The sequence below is a fragment of the Moschus berezovskii genome, chromosome 2, assembly GCF_049115385.1.
Source record: "Moschus berezovskii isolate FMDL1 chromosome 2, NW_MosBer_1.0, whole genome shotgun sequence".
Classification (NCBI taxonomy): domain Eukaryota; kingdom Metazoa; phylum Chordata; class Mammalia; order Artiodactyla; family Moschidae; genus Moschus; species Moschus berezovskii.
Genome location: NC_142461.1, coordinates 74412020 through 74434123, shown reverse-complemented (window position 1 = coordinate 74434123; position 22104 = coordinate 74412020). Strand labels below are relative to the sequence as shown.

At 43.4% G+C, this 22104-nt stretch overlaps 1 protein-coding gene across 9 annotated transcripts in view; it reads right to left on the bottom strand.

Annotated features, from left to right (window-relative positions):
- Positions 1–22104, bottom strand: part of MGAT5 (alpha-1,6-mannosylglycoprotein 6-beta-N-acetylglucosaminyltransferase) — a 407856-nt gene that overhangs the window by 174139 nt on the left and 211613 nt on the right. For all 9 annotated transcript variants that reach the window (XM_088829001.1, XM_088829003.1, XM_088828985.1 and 6 more), the window contains 2 exons: positions 4952–5028; positions 3981–4070 (listed from right to left, as the gene is read on the bottom strand). In XM_088829001.1, the coding sequence (XP_088685127.1) occupies positions 3981–4070; positions 4952–5028 (167 nt within the window). The remainder of the gene's footprint in view (positions 1–3980; positions 4071–4951; positions 5029–22104) is intronic.

Sequence of the window (22104 nt, the reverse complement as noted above, 5' to 3'; positions counted from 1 at the left end):
AAGAAAAAAAAAAAAAGACAAAAACAGCACCACAAAGCCAAAGGTGTTGTCCAGGAGTTATACAGACCACTAGAACAGAATTAACAGGGTTTAGGAAACATCTTTATTAATTTCATTTTAACAATGGCAAGAGGTGCACTGCAGCTCCACACATCCGGTTCATGATTTTAATATGAGCCAGAATCACATCCTGAGAAAGGAAGCCAAGGAGAACTATATTCTTCTATATTACTAGAAGTCTAGGGATCTAGAATTAAATGAGATTGGTGAATGAGAACAAGAAATTCATTCTAATTCTAAAAGGAAATCAAGGTCCCAATAGAAAATGTCCTGGGCTATATGACACTCCACAACTGTACTCAAATAATGGCAACATCAAAAATCTATCATGCATAGACACAGAAAACAAACTTATGGTTACCAAAGGGGAAAGGTGTGTGTGGGGGAGGGATAAAATAGGACTTTGGGAGTAACACACACAGGCTATTCTAGATAAACCACAAGGACCTACTATATCACAGAGAATTATACTCAGCATTTTCCAATTATATAGGAAAAGGGGGCTTCCCAGCTGGCGCTAGTGGTAAAGAAACCAGCTGCCAATATAGGAGACATAAGGGATGCAAGTTCGATCCCTGGGTTGGGAAGATCCCCTGGAGGAGGGCACGGCAAACAACTCCAGTACACTCGCCTGGAGTATCCCATGGACAGAGGAGCCTGGTGGGCTACAGTCCATAGGGTCATAAAGAGTCGGTCACAACTGAAGCAACTTAGCAGATATATGGGAAAAGAATTTGAAAAAGAATATATATATATATACTTTATACACACACACAGACCAGAAACTAAGACAACACTGTAAATCAGCCACAGTTCAATAAAAAAACTAAATACCCTCCACGAAAGTAAAGTAAAAAAAAAAACTTATCATGAAAGCTCAGTTAAAATAATTATCATTTATCAGGCTCTACTCTAAGCATGGGCCCATATAGACTCAGGAATCCTCAAGGTAGGATTCTTTAGAAACAAAGTTAAAACTTTTATATTAAAAAGGAAGAACCTGAGACACAAAGAGAGCAACTTTTCCAAGAGCACAGAGTTTAGCAAGCACCAGGAACAGAAGCTGAAGTCAGGTGTGAGGCTCTAAGAAAGTACTGACTATTGAAAGGCTCATATTGATTACATTTTCTTCTCTTATAGGGTACCTATTAAGATGCTTTGAAAAAAGAAAAAAAATTTTAAGTGCCAGAGTTTCAAGATAATTTTCACATTAAAGCTTTGAAGAAGTTCCTAGTTGCTTCCCAGGACCTTCCTGGCTCAATTACCTGTATCCATGCTTTCTCTTCTATGAGACTTTTAAGATAATGAATGCATAGCATGGTGCCAAGCAAATGAGGTCTCAGTACCTGTTGACAATCAGTGAACATAATAGATGTTCAATAAGTGCTCACTGAACTGAGTTCAGTGGAACAAAAAGAAAAGTCTGATCATTTGCGTAAGAATAGAATAGGTAGAATAGGCAAACGAAGCACCATTCCAGGTCCAGGAAGGAGAAAAAACTAGTTAAAGATTCTGAAACAAGTCACCCAGGCTCCAATACCAAGTCTACATAATCCATCACATCTTTATGCAGCCCAGTCAATCCCACACTCCTCTCAATTTACCTCCACAGAAGTTCCCTCTTCTCTCATCTTAGCTACATCCTTCCTTCCCTTCTGGTAGTGGTAGGGTGGCTGTTTCAAAGGAAGGGAACCAGGTCATATGTAATCGCAGTCCTCTTCATCCGAACCATTCTCCCGCACCTCCCCAGCTCTGGCTTAGGAAATGAAGACCCAGGCTGGAGCGGGCGCCTCAATCCCTCTTCCTCTGCCTTCACTTCAGCAGTCTTCCCCAAGATGCAAACTCTTAGGAAGGTGTGAAATTAGCTCAGTTTGTCAATCAGGGAGCCCAGTTAGACTGTGGCTAAATTCTGTCAAATGGAAATGGGAAAAAAACTTTTGAAAATTGAACTAAATGAGGGACTTTTTCCTCAGGGCAGGAAAGGTGCCTTTAATTGACCCATAGCCCCAGACCTTACTCCTCTGGAGAAGAAAATGAGGAGGCGGGCCCCAGGACACCCAAGCTCGAAACACACTCATGCTACAGAATCAACTTGTCAGCAGCCTGCTAATAAGGTACATCACACACCCAACTCTCAGAGCTTTTTCATTTCCAAGAGGTATTTTAACTATCATCTACTCTGACGGTTCCCATGATGGCCCTGGGGTGGCCATGTAGCAACCTCATCCAAAAAAAAAAAAAAGTCTGACTCTTACAGAGGAAAGAGAAGGGTGCCAAGAGGGACAAATCCCACAGATTCCAGGGACACATGCCCTAGAGCAATACTGGTTTGGCTTCCATCCCCCATCATCTTATGCCACAGAGGAGAGGCACCTGAATCCGACAAGGAAAAGTATAGCAAAAACATTTCATTTAGCCTCAAAATGGAGGCATTCTCCTCTCTGCATGGCATCACCAGGGAGATGTTATTAAGTACCGGTTAAACAACAACAGTACCAAAACTAGGGGTGCAAATAAAAGGAGATGGAAGCCAAGAGCCTGCCAAGTGCACAACCTTAAAAATTAGCCAGCATCCATTTCATAAGCTCTGAGGGCCACTGCCCATAAGGGATGGGGGATACAGCCAATGGAGTTTCATTCCCTGCTCAGTTCTCTCCTGTAGCTGGCTCTGAATAAAGTCTTAACCCCACCCCACTCCATCAACCTTTCTAAAGGTGAAAGGAATCACTGAAGTATGTAACAGATTCCATGTGGTCTGTAAAAATGCCCTGTGACTCTTAAAAAACAAGTTGCTAATTCAAGGGTACAAATGAAAATGAAGTTCAGATAAAAAGGTGGAAAAAAGGGAGAAAGTTAATAATTCAGTCTGTAAGTACAATAAATAGCTAACTCAGCCAAGAAGCACATGAAAAGATGCTGAACATCATTAAGCAGTAAGGAAATACAACCAGTGATACGAGTGAGATACTCCCTCATACCCATTCACATGGCCACTAGGAAAGAAAAAGTGGAAAATAACAAGTGTTGGTGAGAATGTGGAGAAGTTAGAACCTTGTGCATTGGTGGTGGGAATGTAAAATGGCGCAGCTGCTATGGAAAATAGTCTGGTGGCTCCTCAAAACATTAAAAATAGAAATACCATATGAGCCAGCAACTCTGTTTCTGGATATATACCCAAAAGAATTGAAATCAGGGTCTCAAAGAGTTACATGTACATTCATGCCCACAGCAGTACCATTCACATCTGATGAAAGAGCGAGGCAACCCAAGTGTCCACTGACAGATGAATGGGTAACAATATGCAGTCTGTATACATAATAGAATATTTTTCAGTCTCAAAAAGGAAGGGCATTCTGACACCTGTTATAACATGGATGAACCTTGAGTACACTATGTCAAGTGCAATCAGCGGATCACAAAAGACAAATACTGTATATTTCACCTTGTAGGAGTACTTGGAGTAATCAGAATCTGAGGCAGACACAGTAGAATGGTGGTTGCTAGGGCTGGAAGAAGGTGGGAGGCTGTGGAGTCACAGTTTGATAGGAACAGTTTCAGGTTGGCAAGATGAAGCGTTCTGGAGATGGAGGATGGTGGCAATGGTTACACAGCAACATGAATGTACTTAATGAAACTGAATTGTACGCTTTATGATAAAGCTGGTGAATTTTGTTATGTGTATTTTACTAAATTTTTTTTAATTGGTAAAAAATATTAGTAAACTCAGACTATTTTTTACTCAAGGGGAAAAAAAAATCATGCTACTTGGGGACAGAGGAGAGCAATGAAGAAGGAAATCATAAACCGTTCATGTAAAAACAATATACATTTTTAAGCTTTTCAAATTCCAGGCTCAGCTATGGAACAGACCAACCACACACATCGATTCCACCCCCGGAAAAACACAAGAAGCCGCTCACCTCACTGAGGTAAATAAAAAAAGAGCAGGTGGACCCATCCACTCCGTATTCTGCGTAGCAGGGATCCGAGCGCCACATATTTTTCATCCACTGAAACAAGCAGAGGAGGAAGAGCACTGATGAGCAGTCATTCACTGTGGTGGGCACGTCTGCCTAGAGGCTGTGAGATTCATCCAGCAGTAAAGCCCAGGAGCACCAATGGGGAGGAATGTCTTCTCAAGAGCAAGTGCCTCACAGACCCTGGCATGACAGTGCCCTCCCGGAGACCTACAGTGGCACCAGCCCCAGCACGGAGCCTGGAAAACAGCACGGGAATCAAGGCAGGAGCACAGTGTGTACTTGAGTCCCATATGGAAGCCATTCAAAATGCTCTGGGGTTTGTCTCACCATCCTAAGTGATGTCTGAACAGAAACTCTTCTCTGAAAACTACTGAGCAGGGGAGTGGTCTCCCCAAGGTTTGGCCACATAAATGCGATGAAAAAAACAAAAGCAAACATTAAGACTCAAAGAGTGGCCAACAGTGTCTGGGTACTCAACTGCACATGCAAATGTGACATTTAAATAACAATCTGGAGACCTCACAGCTGAGGTCTGGGGACTTGGGAGAAGGGAGGTGGACACTAAATCATGGAAGCCCCTTGTCTTTGGCTCTTGAAGGATAACCCGCTGGAGGGTGGGAAAGAGAGGGAACGCAATTTTAAAGACACAGAAGGTGCCTGCAATGGCCCAGCTCTTTCAGTCTGACCAGTTAGTCACTGTTGACTAACCCCATGGAGCTGGCATAAGCAGGGAATGGTTGTCATGGCCACAGCCCCAAACTGGCAGGGCTGATACACCCCTTAAATGACTTCCTTAAAGACGGCTCGATACCCATCTGCATCACTGGGGAGGAGAAGAGAAGGGAGGGGAAGACAGGGCTGTCAGTGCAGGTCGAGAAGGAGTGGATGAATGGACATCGCTCTTGACTTACCTTGATTTTCCCCTCACAATGGGGGTAGCCATCCATAGGAGGCAATACGCATTTTTCTTGAGCTCCATTAATGATATCTGAAAAAGAGGGAAAAGAACAAAGGATACCATTAAGTTTGTGGCAAATGGGGGACAGAAAGAGAAACAGAAAAGAGAAGTCTATCCCGGGAGCCACGTTGGCTCTGACCCCTCCAGCTGGTGACATTCTGACTGGTCTGCAGTGAGGACTTGACCCAACCACAGCCAGTTTCCAAGGTGGTCAGAGACCTGTGACAGGTGAGGCCAAGTTTGAAAGGAAGAGTCAGGCCAATCATCGTGATTACTTAGAAACTTGCAACTGGGAAACTGAGAAAACAAACAAGTGGGCCGGGGCGCAGGAAATGAAGCCAGGAGATTAGGAGGGTTCCTGGGTCAAGCCAGGCTGGGCCATGAGGACAAACTGAGTTGGACACGACTTAGCAACTGAACAACAACTGAGAGTCAGGCAGGAGCCAAACCAGAAAGGCCACAGAGACTCCAGCCTCTGTGCAAAGGGCGTGGCTGGTGGAGCACTGAAAACTTCTAAGGAGAAGATAATTGTGATCAGGTTTTTGTTTAGAAATGATCATTTTAGTTGGAAACTAGGGCAATCCTAAACCTACATGCTTCTCTTCTGGGACCAACTATATTTTCCAGACATGCTTGGAAAATGTCCCCATTTCTCACTGCTGACCATTTTCAATTCAAAGTACTAGTCAGAAATTAGATCCCAAACTACAATGTCATTTGACAGTGGTATTTAAACAATGTTGATGGCTGCTAGGGCTAAAACAGAGTTAGTGCAAAGAGGAATTTTATTTGTGCCTGCTCCTTGAAATTCAGTTCATCTGAGAGACTAAAACAGAAATCCCAGACCTCCTGATTGAGCCTTTTCAATGAGCATTCTACCTGCTAAGGATAACTAGAGTGTAAAATCAGTATCTTCCTTATCATAGGTTGGAGGCTGTCAGTTAGTTGATAACATAAAAAACACTCAGCTTGTTGGAGTCTTTGTTTTCCCATCTGTAAAATCAGAATCACTGCACTTCTATTTCATGCAAGTCTTATTAAATAAGTTAACATTTGTAAAAAGTCTGGTTGGCACTCCTATCGGCTGGTATCAGAGACCACGGCAGGTGCTTAAGAGTTGGCATTTGCTGTATAATTTCACACAACTTTCAATCGCTATATCCAGGAAAGCAGTGTTTCAAATGCACAGCTGCTTCTGGAAATGAATTCTCTTTGTTTTTAAAATAACCGCAGGCTTGAATGGTGGATCTCCCTAAAGTTCCCCTTCTGTCTCACTTGCATGGCGACAGCCAGCTCCAGTATCCTCAGACAGATGGGCTACTTTACCAAAGAAGAAAGATGCTTTCCAATGACTACTGCTCCAATGACTAATTCCAATTTTGCTCACATTCAACAGGCAAATAAGAGGCAGCACAGGTTCCGAGAAACTAAGCAGAGTCTAGAACTGCTGAAGTTTGGGGGTAACTGAACATTTAAGGGGATCCTTAGAGGTCAGTAGGCTTCCTGGGTGGTGCTAGTGGTAAAGAACCCCCCTGACAATGCATGAGACATAAGAGACTCGGGTTCAATCCCTGGGTCGGGAAGATCCCCTGGAGAAGGGCATGACAACCCACTCCAGTATTCTTGCCTGGAGAATCCCATGGATAGAGGAGCCTGGTGGGCTGCAGTCCATATAGTTGCAAAGAGTTATCTAGTTATGACTAGAGCGACTTATCACGCATGCATGCATTAGGGGTCAGTGCCTCTCTTTTGTTACACACAATAGGTATTATTCTAGTTCTGGATGTTTGGAGCCAGAAGTTACTGCAACTAAATAAGTTGGAGGTATGCTAGTGTGGGGCAAAGAGAAACCACCAGGTGATAGCATTAACCAGCAGGCCCATGAAGCATGCAGGCAAAGCCTGGTTGCTGGCAGTGTGGGTCCACTTTATCTAAGAGTTTCAAGAAAAAAAAACTATGTTATGCCAACTTTTTCTGCAAAGGGCTAGACAATAAATATTTAAGGCTGGGCAGGCCACATGGTCGCTGGGATGTAGCGGTCACAACAGGGGGAATGGAATGACGTGTGCGGCTGCGTTCCAATAAAACTTTATTTACAAAAACAGGTTCAGACCCTGGTGTTTGCTATGCTAAGAGAACCCCCAAAAGAGATCCTCACTTCTTCAAAGACCTGCTGAGGTGATGTTTTAAAGGACATCCACAGGTACTCTCCTGCCAGGTGTGCCCTTCCTCCTTTAAAACTGAGTTGGAGCATCCATCCCCAGCTGAAGAAAGCCGAGACCCTTCCTCCCTATCCCCATGTTCAATCAAGACTGAGTTAGGATTGAGTGCTGCCCCTTCAGCTCCTGGCCCTCCCATGGCAGTGAGCAATCCTGTTTTCTTTTTTGCATCTGTCCACCCCTTTTCCTAGGACATGAGAACATTGTGGGAAGGTTACTTCTTTCTGCTGCATCACCAGGCATTTGGCAAGTGCTGCTGGACTGAATGAACACTCACATGTTCTACCTGACCCCTCCCCCGCCACCCCTCCACACACACACCTGACACTTGGGATCAAGGAGAAGGAGACTGAGCTGAGACCGCAGTGTTTTTTATTCCTCTACTAAGTGGCAGTGTATCAGCTAATCCAACAGGGCTCCTCTGCATTTCCATGATCTTTCTGCTGCTGTTGCTGCTAAGTCGCTTCAGTCGTGTCCGACTCTGTGCGGCCCCATAGACGGCAGCCCACCAGGCTTCCCGTCCCTGGGATTCTCCAGGCAAGAACACTGGAGTGGGTTGCCATTTCCTTCTCCAATGCATGCAAGTGAAAAGTGAAAGTGAAGTGGCTCAGTCGTAGGAGGGCTTTTTTCGCTATTTGTTACACAGCGATGGGTTTGAATAGACGGCGGTTTCCAAAAGTGCAGTTCAGTGGCTGAAGGCTCTGAGGTAGGCGGGATCTGTGAAAGGGAGACACAGGAAGTGCCAGCCTTTCTTCTGAGCATGGGGTTGAAATGCCCCCAGAATCCGACCACCAGTAAGTAACCTGAACAAGACCCTCCACTACCCACCAGGCCCTGAGGAGTCTCGGCACACCTCACAGGGCAGCTCCCCATCTTGCTTCCATCATGAGGACAAAAACCCAATGAATCATGTTTTTATTAGATTTTCCTAATAGAAACAAAGACTTTTCTACCTCTGGAAGGGCCTCCAATCTCAGTTCAGTTCAGTCACTCAGTCGTGTCTGACTCTTTATGACCCCATGGACTGCAGCACGCCAGGCTTCCCTGTCCATCACCAACTACTGGAGCTTGGTCAAACTCATGTCCATCAAGTCCGTGATGCCATCCAACCATCTCATCCTCTGTCACCCCCTTCTCCTCCTGCCTTCAATCTTTCCCAGCATCAGGGTCTTTTCAAATGAGTCAGTTCTTCACATCAACCAAAGTATTGGAGCTTCAGCATCAGTCCTTCCAATGAATATTCAGGACTGATTTCCTTTAGGAAGGACTGGCTTGATCTCCTTGCAGTCCAAGGGACTCTCAAGAGTCTTCTCCAACTCCACAGTTCCAAAGCATCAATTCTTCGGTGCTCAGCTTTCTTTATGGTACAACTCTCAAATCTATACATGACTACTAGAAAAACCATAGCTTTGGCTAGATGGACCTTTGCTGGCAAAGTAATGTCTCTGCTTTTTAACATGACTACTTTTCAAGGGGCACTTAGCTTACTGCTCATGAGGTCCCTCCAAAAAAGGAGACAGGATTCTGCCAAGATGTTACTAGAAGGTTCATCCTGCTCTTTTCCCCACCCTTCCCCACATGTCAAATCATTTTTTTAATGGTGAAAGGGCAAGGCACTAATATAAAATGCAAATGTAAAATAAGATGCTAATGCAAGCAAAGAAACTCAGCTCTTACTATTGTTCAGGATTCAGTTTCATTTCTCACCCTCATAACCAGCCCAAGTAGTGCCCTGCAATGAAAACATCACCTCTGAGCTGATTCCATGGTGCTGTCAACCAGGTATTAGAAAGAGGCAGGATATCTAGGTGTGAAAACTCTGTTGTTTTATCAGAGTAGTAAGAGGTCAAATATTAGGATGAATCTAAGAGAACAGTTTTCTTATTATCAAAAATGCTTACGGCTCAGGAAGAGCACATGAAGTGCAGGAGAAGTGACGAGAGATGCCATAAACACATGCAGAGCGAGGTGTTCCTGTCAAGCGTGGAAACAGATTCTCCCCGACAGCCCTAACATGTGTATACAGATTGAGAGAGACACAATGGGATTTCAACTACACATTTGGAAGTGACAGAGACCAAGAGATTGGGAACCAGGCAGATAGATGTTTTTAACTCATGCTTCTCTCTGCCCGAGGAAGGAAGGAAAGGGGGAGAGAACGGGGTGGAAGTAAATGGTGAAGACAATCTCAGAGGGATGGTGACAACAGAAAAAGGGTGATTCAGGAAGTGAAGGTGGATGATCGTGACCTCTTAAGACGTATGACCAGCCTTTTGAAAGTGCCGGCACACACATTATCACATCTTACACTCACCACATCCTCCTGAACAAGGAAGACAATTACCTCATCTTATGGTTTGGAAAGAAGCTTCAAAATCCTCAGCACCCACCTCCAAACTCAGCCCACAGTTGCTTGGAATTTCTTCCCAAAGCCTGTGGCTTGCCATGTGCTGAGATGTCAAAGCCGCATCCTTGAAAGATGTGGTCTGTATCCTTGAGGAGCTCCCCAGGGCTCGGGGAGGGACCACATACAGCAGAGCGAGGCACACATCATTGGAACCCCATCCCCAGATAAACCTCTGGAAAGGCTGGGCAGTCACCATTTGGCTAGCCCCCACCTACTGCCTGGCACCCTGGCAACTCCGCAGAATTTTTTTTAAACAGATAAATGAAATACTCTTACAAAGGGATGAAGAGCCTAGGTTCCAGAGAAGTGCAGCGAGGAGAATGAGCCACGGAAGAAAGGGGGTGAGCAGTGCTCACTGGGAATCCTAAACCAGAAACTGAGGCCCAGACCACACACTAAACAAGACGAAGGAATCTGAGTTCCACACGAGGAAAAACGACAGACGGAGCAGCAGTGAAGAAAAGATTCGTTTCCCATGCAGAGAGGGAGGAAGTGGACCCATTCCCCGCGTGAATTACTGATATTCATACCCTATCAGCATTTAAAAAGAGAGGCTTATAGTTTTGCGAGATGAGTTCTATGATAACCGTCCTGATACGTTTGCAAACCAAGCACAATCACCGGGCAGCACACAAGGAAACCTTTATCTTTTAACTGCCCAGTTCAATGCACATGCATGGAGATGCTGTTGTGTTTTTAAAGTAAACGATCCACCATGCAGCATCATAAAACACTCACCCACTACAAACTCACATGAAGTTAATGATAACCATTGCTCATTTTGAAGGACAAAAGTGATCCAGAAATATAGTTATAAAAAGAAGCTCATAACAAGAGGCTGGCAGCCAGGTGTCACTCTTAATCCGATTCTATCAATGCTTGTGGGTGGCACCACCTGTAAGAAAGCCAGCCACATGCTTCTGGTTGATGATGATGAAGTGAGGACATGGAGGGGAAGGGGGTGGATGTGTGCGGGGGGTGAGGGCTGAGGAGGAGGTTAGGGAAAGAAAGAGAGGTGTGGTTGTGAGTGAGCCCCACACAGAAGACAGTTATTTCAGAATGAAAGCTGACCCTCCCAAGAGAGCCTCCTTTGTGAAGGCTCACTTTTCTGAGTATTAATTATAGCAAAAACAACATGTGTTTTGAAGTGGCATTTCTTTTTAAGAACTTGTAAAACACGGTGCCATTAATTTTCTTTAACCTAGAACTCAACAGGCATTGATAGGTTAAGAGTTTCTGATTTCTTCACCATCACTATTTTAACAGAAAAGGGGGAGAAATAAAGAAAAGGTGTTTTAGAAGCCTCTCAGGAACCTCAAAAAACAGGACCATCTGTCCACCCCCGGAAGTTTTAGGAAATCTAGTTCAACCTCCTCGTCCAGTTCTGTTGCCAACAGCTCAGATAACCATCTTCATAAGTGAGGGCTCGATCCGCCCCAATTTACCCCACGCATATTTCCTCTTAAAAGATAAAGGGTCTCCAGTGATCAGCTTTGTGTGTAAGACAAGGAAGTGCTTCTCTGGGAACACCTGATAGGAACACACGGCCCCAGTTATCAGATGGCCCCTGCAGGGCGCCCATGTGAGCACTGCGCCAGCCAGGAGCTGACTCCAGCTTTGCGCTCAGCCTGGAGACCAGGCTCTTGCCAGCACCTCTATCAGCTGGCCTTGTGTCAGGAGTTAATAGCAATAAATCGGACAGAAATCAGACATGGTGAAATGTAATCTCCCACTAAAGGTGACCTCACCAGTCATTCTCAGCTTGGCAAATATTCATTCAGGCCCACTTTATATCTGCATTATGAAAAAGTGATTTAATTTCTATAACTGAATCATGTACGCATATTCCAGACCCAGGGCCCACAGGAACAGGAAAATCTCTGCCCACTGAAGGAGCTGGGGGAGTCATGATGGGTAATGGGGCATGATGTACTCAGATTCCCAGGGATGGACAATGAGCACCATGAGAAGGGTTGTCTGCATTTTGTTGGTTTTGTTTGGCTTTTCAGCCTAAGAAGCTAGAAATGCAACTACCATACCAAAGAATTTCAGAGTTGCAAAGGACTTTCTGAAGCCATATTAGTAAGCTGTTGACTTTTCCTGATTCATAAGAACACACTGAGTGATGAAGTGCCTTCCTTATTCAGTGATTTAACAAAATTCACCAATTACCTCCCATGCACAATGCATTCTGTAACCCTGGGCTCTGTCTTCTAGGTCAAAATTGTTTCCACTTCTGGCTCTTGGTATTAAAAGGCACACCACCACCAGTATATTCATGTTCTACTCTAGAAATCTGAAGAGTCAACACTTTAGAATAAAATGACCAATTTTCACTTGTCTCGGAATAAGTACTCCAAGGGCCTCATGGACTTGCTAAAAATCTGGAGGTACAGTATTGCACATGAAGAAATGCTATAGGCATAATGGAAGTCAATAGGAAAATCACATTTGATGAAGTTTTCCAATTACGCACAGCTTTTCAAGGATGGTAAAAAGAAATTGTGAGGACTATGAAAATACATTGCCAAGTATAATCAATGTCAAAATTTCAAATCACAGTAATAGCTAAATAAACCTGTATTATTTACATTTTCTTCTGTTACACCCTGTGTCATTTGTTTATTAATATTTATTTTTGCAGGATTTCTACCTAATTAAGCTTTTAAGCTAACATTAATAAAGTTTCATCTTTGGTTGGTAAACAGAATTAAAAAGAAGGTCTAGGATTAGCATCTAGGATTAAGATGCTCAGTACAATGAGGTATCACCTCACCCGTCACTGGCCATCATTAAAATAATAAGTGCTACAAATAATAAATACTGGAGAGGGTATGGAGAAAAGGGAACCCTCCTATACTGTTGATGGGAATGTAAATTGATGTAACCACTATGAAGAACGGTATGGAGGTTCCTTAAAAAACTAAAAATAGAGCTACCATATGATCTTGCAATCCCACTCCTGGGCATATATCTGGAGAAAACCATAATTTCAAAAGATAACATGCACTCCAATGTTCACAGCAGTACTGTTTATAATAACCAAGACATGGAAGCAACTTCGGTGTTCACTGACAGATGAATGGACAGAGATACAGTGCATGCATACACACCATTAACAGGAATGAAAGGACTAATGTCATTTGCAGCAGCATGGATGGACCCAGAAATTCTCACACCAAGTGAAGAGGGCCAGACAAAGAAAGTCAAATATCATATGATATCACTTATATGTGGGATCTAAAAAAAAAGAAAGAATTTACTTACAAAACAGAAACAGACCCAAAAACATAGAAAACAAACCTATGGTTACCAAAGTGAAAGGTAGGGGAGATAAATTAGGAGGCTTGGATTGGCAAGTGCACACTACCATATATAAAACAGATAACCAACAAGGACCTACTGAATGGCACAAAGGACTCTACTGAACATTTTTTAATAACCTATAAAGGAAAAGAATCTGGTATGTGTATATATATGTATATATTCATACATATAAATGACTGAATCCTAAATCACTGTTCTGTGTACCTGAAAGCAACAGCATTGTAAATCAACTACACTTCAATGAAATAAATTTTTTAAATAATTAATTAAAAGATTCTAGGAGGGGCAGGGTCCATAAGAATGCTGTATGTGTGTGCGCGTGCACACACCTACACACACACTCTATTCTGATATGCCTCCAGGTACTGCTTCTGATAAATCAAGTCAGATTCCTTGGAATTCACACCTAGGACCACATATACATAGTGGGCAGAAAACAGCTAGGGTTAAAACACTTGCCAGTGACTTAAAAAAAAAAAGCTCATCATTGTTAGTCATCAGGGAAACTCAATCAAAACCACAATGAGATATCACTATATGCACTGAAATGGCTAGAATCAAAAATTCAGGTCATAACAAGTGTTGGCAAGGAGAAATCAGACCCCTTAAGTACTTTTGATAGGAATCTCAGATGATGTAGCTACCTTGGAAAACAGTCTAGCAGTTCCTTAACAAGTTAAACATGGAGTTACCATTTGACCCAGCAATTCCACTCCTAGGTAGATACCCAAAACAAATGAAGACCTTCAGTTCAGTTCAGTTCAGTTCAGTCGCTCAGTCGTGTCCGACTCTCTGCGACCCCATGAATCACAGCACGCCAGGCCTCCCTGTCCATCACCAACTCCCGGAGTTCACTCAAACTCATGTCCATAGAGTCGGTGATGCCATCCAGCCATCTCATTCTCTGTCGTCCCCTTCTCCTCCCACCCCCAACCTTTCCCAGCATCAGAGTCTTTTCCCTTAGACCCATACAAAAGTTCACAGCAGCATTAATCATAAGAGCCAAAGTTAAACACCAAAACAATCCAAATGCTCACCAATGGATGAATGGGTAGAAAAAACACGGTATATCCATACAACGGGGTATCATAAAGGGAATGAAATACCAATTCATCCCACAACATGGAAGAACCTTGAAAAAGCAAGCTAAGTGAAAGGAGGCAGTCACAAACGACCACACATCACATGAAAGGTCCAGAATACACAAATCAACAGAGACAGAAAGTAGCTTAGTGGCTGCTTAAGACTGGGGGAAAGGGAGGTTGGGGGTGTGGGGGCAGGTAGGTAATGATCATTGTAGGTAATGATAATTGGTACAGAATCTTTTCTGAGGTGATAAAAATGTTCTATACTCGATTGTGGCAATGGTTGCACAACTCTGTGAATATACTTAAAACCTTTATACTCTTAAAAAAGGCAACACAAATTATATATCAATAAAACTGCTATAAAAACCCCAAAATCCCTCATTCAACAATCACTGAACCTAAATGAGTACCTGTGATGCTTTTAGTCCCATCCTAAGATGTATACTGGGGCTTCCCTGGTAGCTCATTTGTTAAAGAATCCACCTGCAATGCAGGAGGACCCCGGTTCGATTCCTGGGTTGGGAAGATCCACTGGAGAAGGGAAAGGCTACCCACTACAGTAATCTGACCTGGAGAATTCCATGGACTGTCCATGGGGTTGCAAAGATTTAGACACGACTGAGAGACTTTCGTGGGAAATAGATGGGGAAACAGTGTCAGACTTTATTTTTGGGGGCTCCAAAATCACTGCAGATGCTGACTGCAGCCATGAAATTAAAAGACGCTTACTCTTTGGAAGGAAACTTATGACCAACCTAGACAGCATATTAAAAAGCAGAGACATTACTTTGCCAACAAAGGTCTGTCTAGTCAAGGCTATGGTTTTCCCAGTGGTCATGTATGGATGTGAAGGAAGCTGATCGCCGAAGGATTGATGCTTTTGAACCGTGGTGTTGGAGAAGACTTCTGAGAGTCCCTTGGACTACAAGGAGATCCAACCAGTCCATTCTAAAGAACTGGGTGTCCACTGAAAGGAATGATATTGAAGCTGAAACGCCAATACTTTGGCCACCTGATGTGAAGAGTTGACTCACTGGAAAAGACTCTGATGCTGGGAAGGATTGGGGGCGGGAGGAGAAGGGGACGACAGAGAATGAGATGGCTGGATGGCATCACCGACTCGATGGACATGAGTTTGAGTGAACTCCGGGAGTTGGTGATGGACAGGGAGGCCTGGCGTGCTGTGATTCACGGGGTCGCAAAGAGTCGGACACGACTGAGCGACTGAACTGAAATGAGCGACTTTTACTTTCACTTGAAGACGTATACAGAGGAACACAAAGTAATCTTTATCTTGAGGGAGCCTAGAATACACCTAAAACTTGCCCATCGGAAAAGACAGATGACAGCCCAGTGCGCTAGAGAATAAAGGACCGCAGATGAGCAGTAGGAGGCAGTGGCCTGGACTCGGCAGCTAACCGCCATTCCTCCAGTCTCATCTCCCTCTACGTCACAGTAACAGTTTTAAGCTGAACCCCTGGCTGGCCAGGTAGGGCCTCTGTTCCATCTAGATGTGACCATGAGACTATGCTCAGGCCAAGGAGACGTGAGAGAAGTTACAGACAGTCCTCAACCTCAGGACTCTCTGCCTGGCCACGTTTGCAGTTCTGATCCCCTCCCTGTGGGCTGGAAGACAGATCTGTGATGACATGGGAGGGATGGGGAATCTCGAAAGGCAGTGTGTGGACAAAAGCCATCTGGGAGGCCCGACTGTTGGCTGCTGGATTATCACGTGAAAGAGAAGACACACTGTCTCACTGAAGCACCACCGTATTGGGTCTCTTCATTACAGAAGCTTAGTCCGTTCCCTAAATAATCCCCAGGCAAGTGGGATTTCAGTTGAGCTTCAAAGCAGAAGTAGGAGTAGACAGGAGGGAAAAAGGAAGATGAACACTGTGTAAAACGGTGATGAGGGCAACCACACAGACTGCGCACCAACAGAAATCCACGCATGTGAACAGCCCACTTCACCCTCACAGTAACTTGAGAGCTATCAATACATATACTATCCCCATTCTACAGCAAAGGACACTGAGGCCCAGAAAGACTGAGTAACTTGGCCAAGATCACAGAACAAATCTGCCCTTCCACATACTAAAATCATTTAGGGGGCTTTGAAAAATGCACTGTATCCTCCAGAGATTCTAATAGTCTGTGGAATGGTTTGGTCACTGCCCTTTTTTATGCTCACTCACCTAAGGTGATTTTGATGGGCAGTTACTGTTGAGAAACAATAGAATAAATAGGGAAGTAAGATGGGTACCCAGAAAAAGAGGAAAGGCTGGAAATGGAAAACAGATTTTTATATCTTGTTTTAACTCTGAGTGTTCTACTGAGACAGCAAATCCACCCCTCAGTGGGTGAGAGCAACACATCCACCATCAATGTCTGAGAGGGTGTGGGAGAGGGGAAGAGGGTGAGTCTGACTAAAGCAGTGGCCTCAGAGCAGGAAGAGACAGGCTGGAAAGACAAGCCGGCATCACACCTCCCAGAATCACAAATTTCCCACTGCGGGAACACACTGCATACACTTGGGGCGTGGGTGCAGTGGCACTGGGGAAGAGAGGCAGTCTTTGAAGAGAGAGGCAACACTCTGAAAAATGTGAAATCCAAGGAAAGAGCAGAGCAACAGCCATGTGCAGGATGAAAATCTGATCCTGTGGACTTCATCAGCATCAAGTCTTTATAGTTGAGTAGAGTTTATCTTCAAAGTTGTAAACGGTCTAGGAGCGGAAAGCTGTCTTTGTTGGTAAGGAAGTTCATGTTATTTTTCCAACACAGGGTCTTGAAAGATAATTATGAATGTTTAAGCTGCAAGGAAATCCAACCAGTCCATTCTAAAGGAGATCAATCCTGGGTGTTCATTGGAAGGACTGATGCTAAAGCTGAAACTCCAATACTTTGGCCACCTCATGCAAAGAGTTGACTCACTGGAAAAGACTCTGATGCTAGGAGGGATTGGGGGCAGGAGGAGACGGGGATGACAGAGAATGAGATGGCTGGATGGCATCACTGACTCGATGAACATGAGTTTGAGTGAACTCTGGGAGTTGGTGATGGACAGGGAGACCTGGCGTGCTGTGATTCACGGGGTCGCAGAGAGTCGGACACGACTGAGCGACTGAACTGAACTGAACTGAAGCCCTTCTCTGATTTACAGCCGTTTCTAATGCCATTCTTCCTCCATTTACATTTAATGAAATGCTCATCGATGCCTACTTGGCAGGTAGGGGCAAATTCTTTTCAAATTTTCAAATGTTTTCCAAAATGATGTGGCATAAGCCTCTCAAGCTGTAAAATGATAGATATCTGTCTTATGACTATAGTTAACACTGCTGTGCGGTTTATCTCAAAGTTGCTAAGGGAGGAGATCCTAAAAGTTCTCATGACAAGGGGAAACAAAAAAGCACCTTTTTTTTTTCTCCTCTCCAGCCTCTTTTTCTTCTACCTATTGGAGAGGAAGGATGAATGCTAACTAAATTTACTGCGGCAATCATTTCACAATATTGTGTGAGTCAGGCCTCCATGCTGTACGCCTTAAACTGACACAGCGCTGTATGCCGGTTGTATCTCAATAAAACAAAGGAAAAAACATCTGTCTTGTCTATGCTTCAACTAGTAGAACAATCCTCTCACCAAATGCTATCTTCCCACCCCAGCCACCATATTACATGCCTTCTCATTATGAGGCAACCTGCTTCTGGAACTGACACAGCAAAATGTTCCAAGAGAAAGCAGCCCTCCATGTCCTGGTATTTGAGTACTTGAGCACACTGCACCCCAGCAGTGGAAACGGTAGAAAAGGTGAGTAGAGATTCTGTGCTGGAGAGGACTGAGGTATCTAAGAGATTGCCGCTGGGATTATCGCTCAGTTTCTTACACTCTAGGCAGGTTACTGGACCGTCCTGAGCCATTTCTTCATGCAACGGATGGAGTCAGTAAAACTTTCTAACACCTGAGTTATCACCTGTACTGTGTCAGGTACAGCCCCTGGCACTCATTTCCTGTCTCACATCATCCTTAGCCTTCAAAGTCAAATAAGAAATGCTGGGGGAGACAGAGCTGTAAGAAAGAGAGATGCATATGTTACACTGAAATATCACATGCTAGCTCTCATTCACTCAATTCGCCTATTTGTAAAATATACTTGTTCTTCTATCCCTATATCTCTGTGTCGTTACCCGTCTCTGATTCATTTTAACGTCACAATGCTTGGTGGGGTGTGAGATACGGTCAGTGACTAAAATGCTTTGGATTTATGGAAGGAAAAAAGTTCAAAGTCTTTTTAAATGAACAGTGTAAAGGCATACACTGTATATTCTAAAAGCTCTGGGACTGGAAGATAGAACTGAGTGTGCAATATGATTTAGGCAATCAGTATTCTTTTCATGCATAAATCTACCTATATTTATCTCCATGAAGTATCATATTCTATAAATTTATACTTCATTTCCACTATCATTTCTTCTGCAACAGAATGTTCTTTGGCATTTTAAGTAACAATGTAAGGGACATAAACTATTCCATGTGGCTATTATGTATCCAGTTATAATAAATGGACATAACAGTCACTAAATTGGGAGAATGTCACTTTTACGCATCAAAAACAAAATAAAAAGTTATAACGGTATTGTATATCCAGAAAAAATAGTTTCCATATATAATATTTTAAAAAATAAGATAAACGTGGTTTGCAGCAACATAGATGGACCTATGAAGTAAGCCAGATGGAGAAAGATAAATATCACGATATAATTTATATGTGGAATCTTAAAAAAAAAAAAAGATTCAAAAGAACTTATTTCCAAAACAGAAAGAGACTCACAGACATAGAAAATCCATTTGTGGCTACCAAAGGGGAATGGTTGGGGGGAGGTGGGAGACAGGGATAAATTAGGAGTTTGGGATTAATATACATATACTGCTAAGCTAAGTCACTTCAGTCGTGTCCGGCAAGAACGCTGGAGTGGGTTGCCATTTCCTTCTCCAATACATATACTACTATATATAAAATAGATAAACAATAAGGACCTACTGTAGAGCACTGGGAACTCTACTCGATATTTTTAAATAACCTATAAGGGAAGAGAATCTGAAAAAGAATGTATATAGTTATAAATCAACTATACTTCAATAAAAAATTACTAAATAAAAAAATAATTCAGACATTCAAATAAAAAATAAGATATACTACTGACAGATTTTAATGCTTTCTCAGCTGTCAACTTAGATTCAAGAAAGATTAAATGGGAAATAGATGGCAGACATTAAAAATTCCAGACTTGCAAAATTCTCAAGTTGGGAGCCTTAAAGGGAGTTTCACACCTATTCTCCTTTTTCAATAATCAGGAGAGGGCTTTTCACATGCAGTTTACTGTAACAGCCACATGTCCCTGACACTTACAGAATATACAAATCTTCCGTCTCCCCTCCAACAACAAATACTTCCATTTTTCTTCTAAAGCACAGTTAAGCACAGCTCACACATTTCTAACTATTCGTATCAAACTGTCAAAGTGTTTGGAGTTTGGATTTTGTTAAGTAAAAGAAATGTACACACAGTGTATGAATGTGTGTATTCTCTGTTGAAACTAAAGAAGAAAAGCAAGCAATACGGAATTAATAATTGGAGAAGACTGGCTGTGTGTGTTAAGTTGCTTCAGTCGTGTATGACTCTGTGCGACTCTACGGACTGCAGCCTGTCAAGTCTCCTCTGTCCGTGGGATTCTCCAGGCAAGAATACTGGAGTGGGTTGCCGTGCCCTCCTCCAGGGGATCCTCTGGTCCCAGGGACCAAACTCGTGTCTCTTATGTCTACCTGCATTGGCAGATAGGTTCTTTACCACTAGCGCCACCTGGGAAGCCCATTCCTAGGCTGTTTTGATTGTACAAATAACTAGAAACTACTGTTCTCCTGCTTCACACAAAGCCCCTTTTGAACCACCTGTCATAAGCCTTTTTGGAGCTGTTGGTAAAGACTGGAATTATGATTGGACATCAGACATCTACAGGCAATAAGGAGGTGCTTTGATTATCCTTTTAACAGGAGATCAAGATAAATTTTTTCATTCACTCATATGAACTGAGTTTTTCATTTTGTTTTGGTTGCTTGGTTATAGCCTCTCTCCTTGCTTTTTAGCATGGAAAAATAAATTGTAAATTCATTTAGAATCAAGATGACACCTTGATAATAAGCTTTGCTGCTGCTGCTGCTAAGTCACTTCAGTCGTATCCGACTCTGTGTGACCCCATAGACGGAAGCCCACCAGGCTCCCCCGTCCCTGGGATTCTCCAGGCAAGAACACTGGAGTGGGTTGCTATTTCCTTCTCCAATGCGTGAAAGTGAAAAGTGAAAGTGAAGTCGCTCAGTCGTGTCCGACCCTTAGCGACCCCACGGACTGCAGCCTACCAGGCTCCTCCATCCATGGGATTTTCTAGACAACAGTACTGGAGTGGCTTGCCATTGCCTTCTCCAGATAATAAGCTTTAGGTACTACAAAAAGAAGCAGAGTGAGCACAAAACACAACAAAAGAAGCAGCTGAAGGCCTACAATATTGAGACTACCCTCCAGTGCATCAAACCTTTGAGTACAAGTTAGAAGAAAGGCTGAGAGCTACTTAATGTTTAGGTCCATTTGACTTATCCAGAGTTGCATGAAATCTGCAAGCCCCCTGGCACACCACATACATGCTATGCCTGCTAGATATGTTCTTGGCTAGGGGGTTGTCTCTAGTTGTCAAAAACCAGGTTGTCTTATAACCTAATTCCTATCTCTCCTAGCCTTTAGCAGGTTTTTCTTCTTGTGGAAAGGAAACATGTCTGCTTAAGACCATATAAATTTGGACAATGGTACTCAGCTTGAGAAACTGCAAGGCTAGTGTGCATGCACTTAAACATCATGTCTTACCCTGAAATGCTAGTCATCTCCTCAATAGAAAACATCAGTAAATACATGAACACAAGTTCTTTCTAGTGTGAAAAATGGTTTTCAATGGCCTAGGAAACTGTTTCAGGAAGTAGGAAAGTTGGTTTTTTAGTCAGTTCTTTGCTGGTGCTGAACCTCTGGCAGTGGGATTACCTGAAGGTCTTCACCTAAAGACCCATGCCACCATGTCAGTATCCAGAGCCAACTGCATTCACCCACTTGCTCTCCAGTCATGGCATCCAAGAAAGGGAGTTCAGTCAGTTCAGTTCAGTTCAGTCGCTCAGTCGTGTCCGACTCTTTGCGACCCCATGAATCACAGCACACCAGGCCTCCCTGTCCATCACCAACTCCTGGAGTTCACTCAAACTCATGTCCATCGAGTTGGTGATGCCATCCAGCCATCTCATTCTCTGTCGTCCCCATCTCCTCCTACCCCCAATCCCTCCTACAAAAGACTCTTTTCCAGAGAACCCTCACTAAAAACACATTCTCCTTACCAACGTAGAAATGGAGGGTATTGCATCAAAAGATAAGAGAGCTGGCAGGCATACATACCAAAAGGCAGGGGAAAGTCAGAGCAGTGAGAAGAAATACTTCAGATGATTTGCTGGCCAGGCACACTCCTGAACCATACTACTTGTGCAAGAATGGTGTGATCAACTTAACTTCGGACTCTTTATAAAGTAAAGCTGAGAATTCATACATTGGCAATGGTAGAGAAGCTTATATAGGAATAATCTTCCCACAGATAATATTTATAAAACAATGAAGAGTAAGGAAAAAGGGCAAAACTAGAAGGAGTTTGAACCTTAAAAGAAAGGGACTACACTGGATAAAGGGATTCCCAGGTGACGCTAGTGATAAAGAATCTGGCTGCCAATGAAGGAGAGGCAGTAGACGCGGGTTGGACCCCTGGGTTGGGAAGACACCCTGGAGTAGAAAATAGCAACACATTCCAGTATCCTGGCTTGGAAAATTCCACAGACAGAGGAGCCTGGAAGGCTACAGTCCAAGGGTTGCAAAGAGTTGGACATGACTTAGCAACTGAGCGCACTGGATAAAACCCACATTAAACAGCTTTGCCTTGAGGGGACTCTGGGTGGCGGCAGGATCACTAGAAGGTTAAGCAAAAGGTTACAG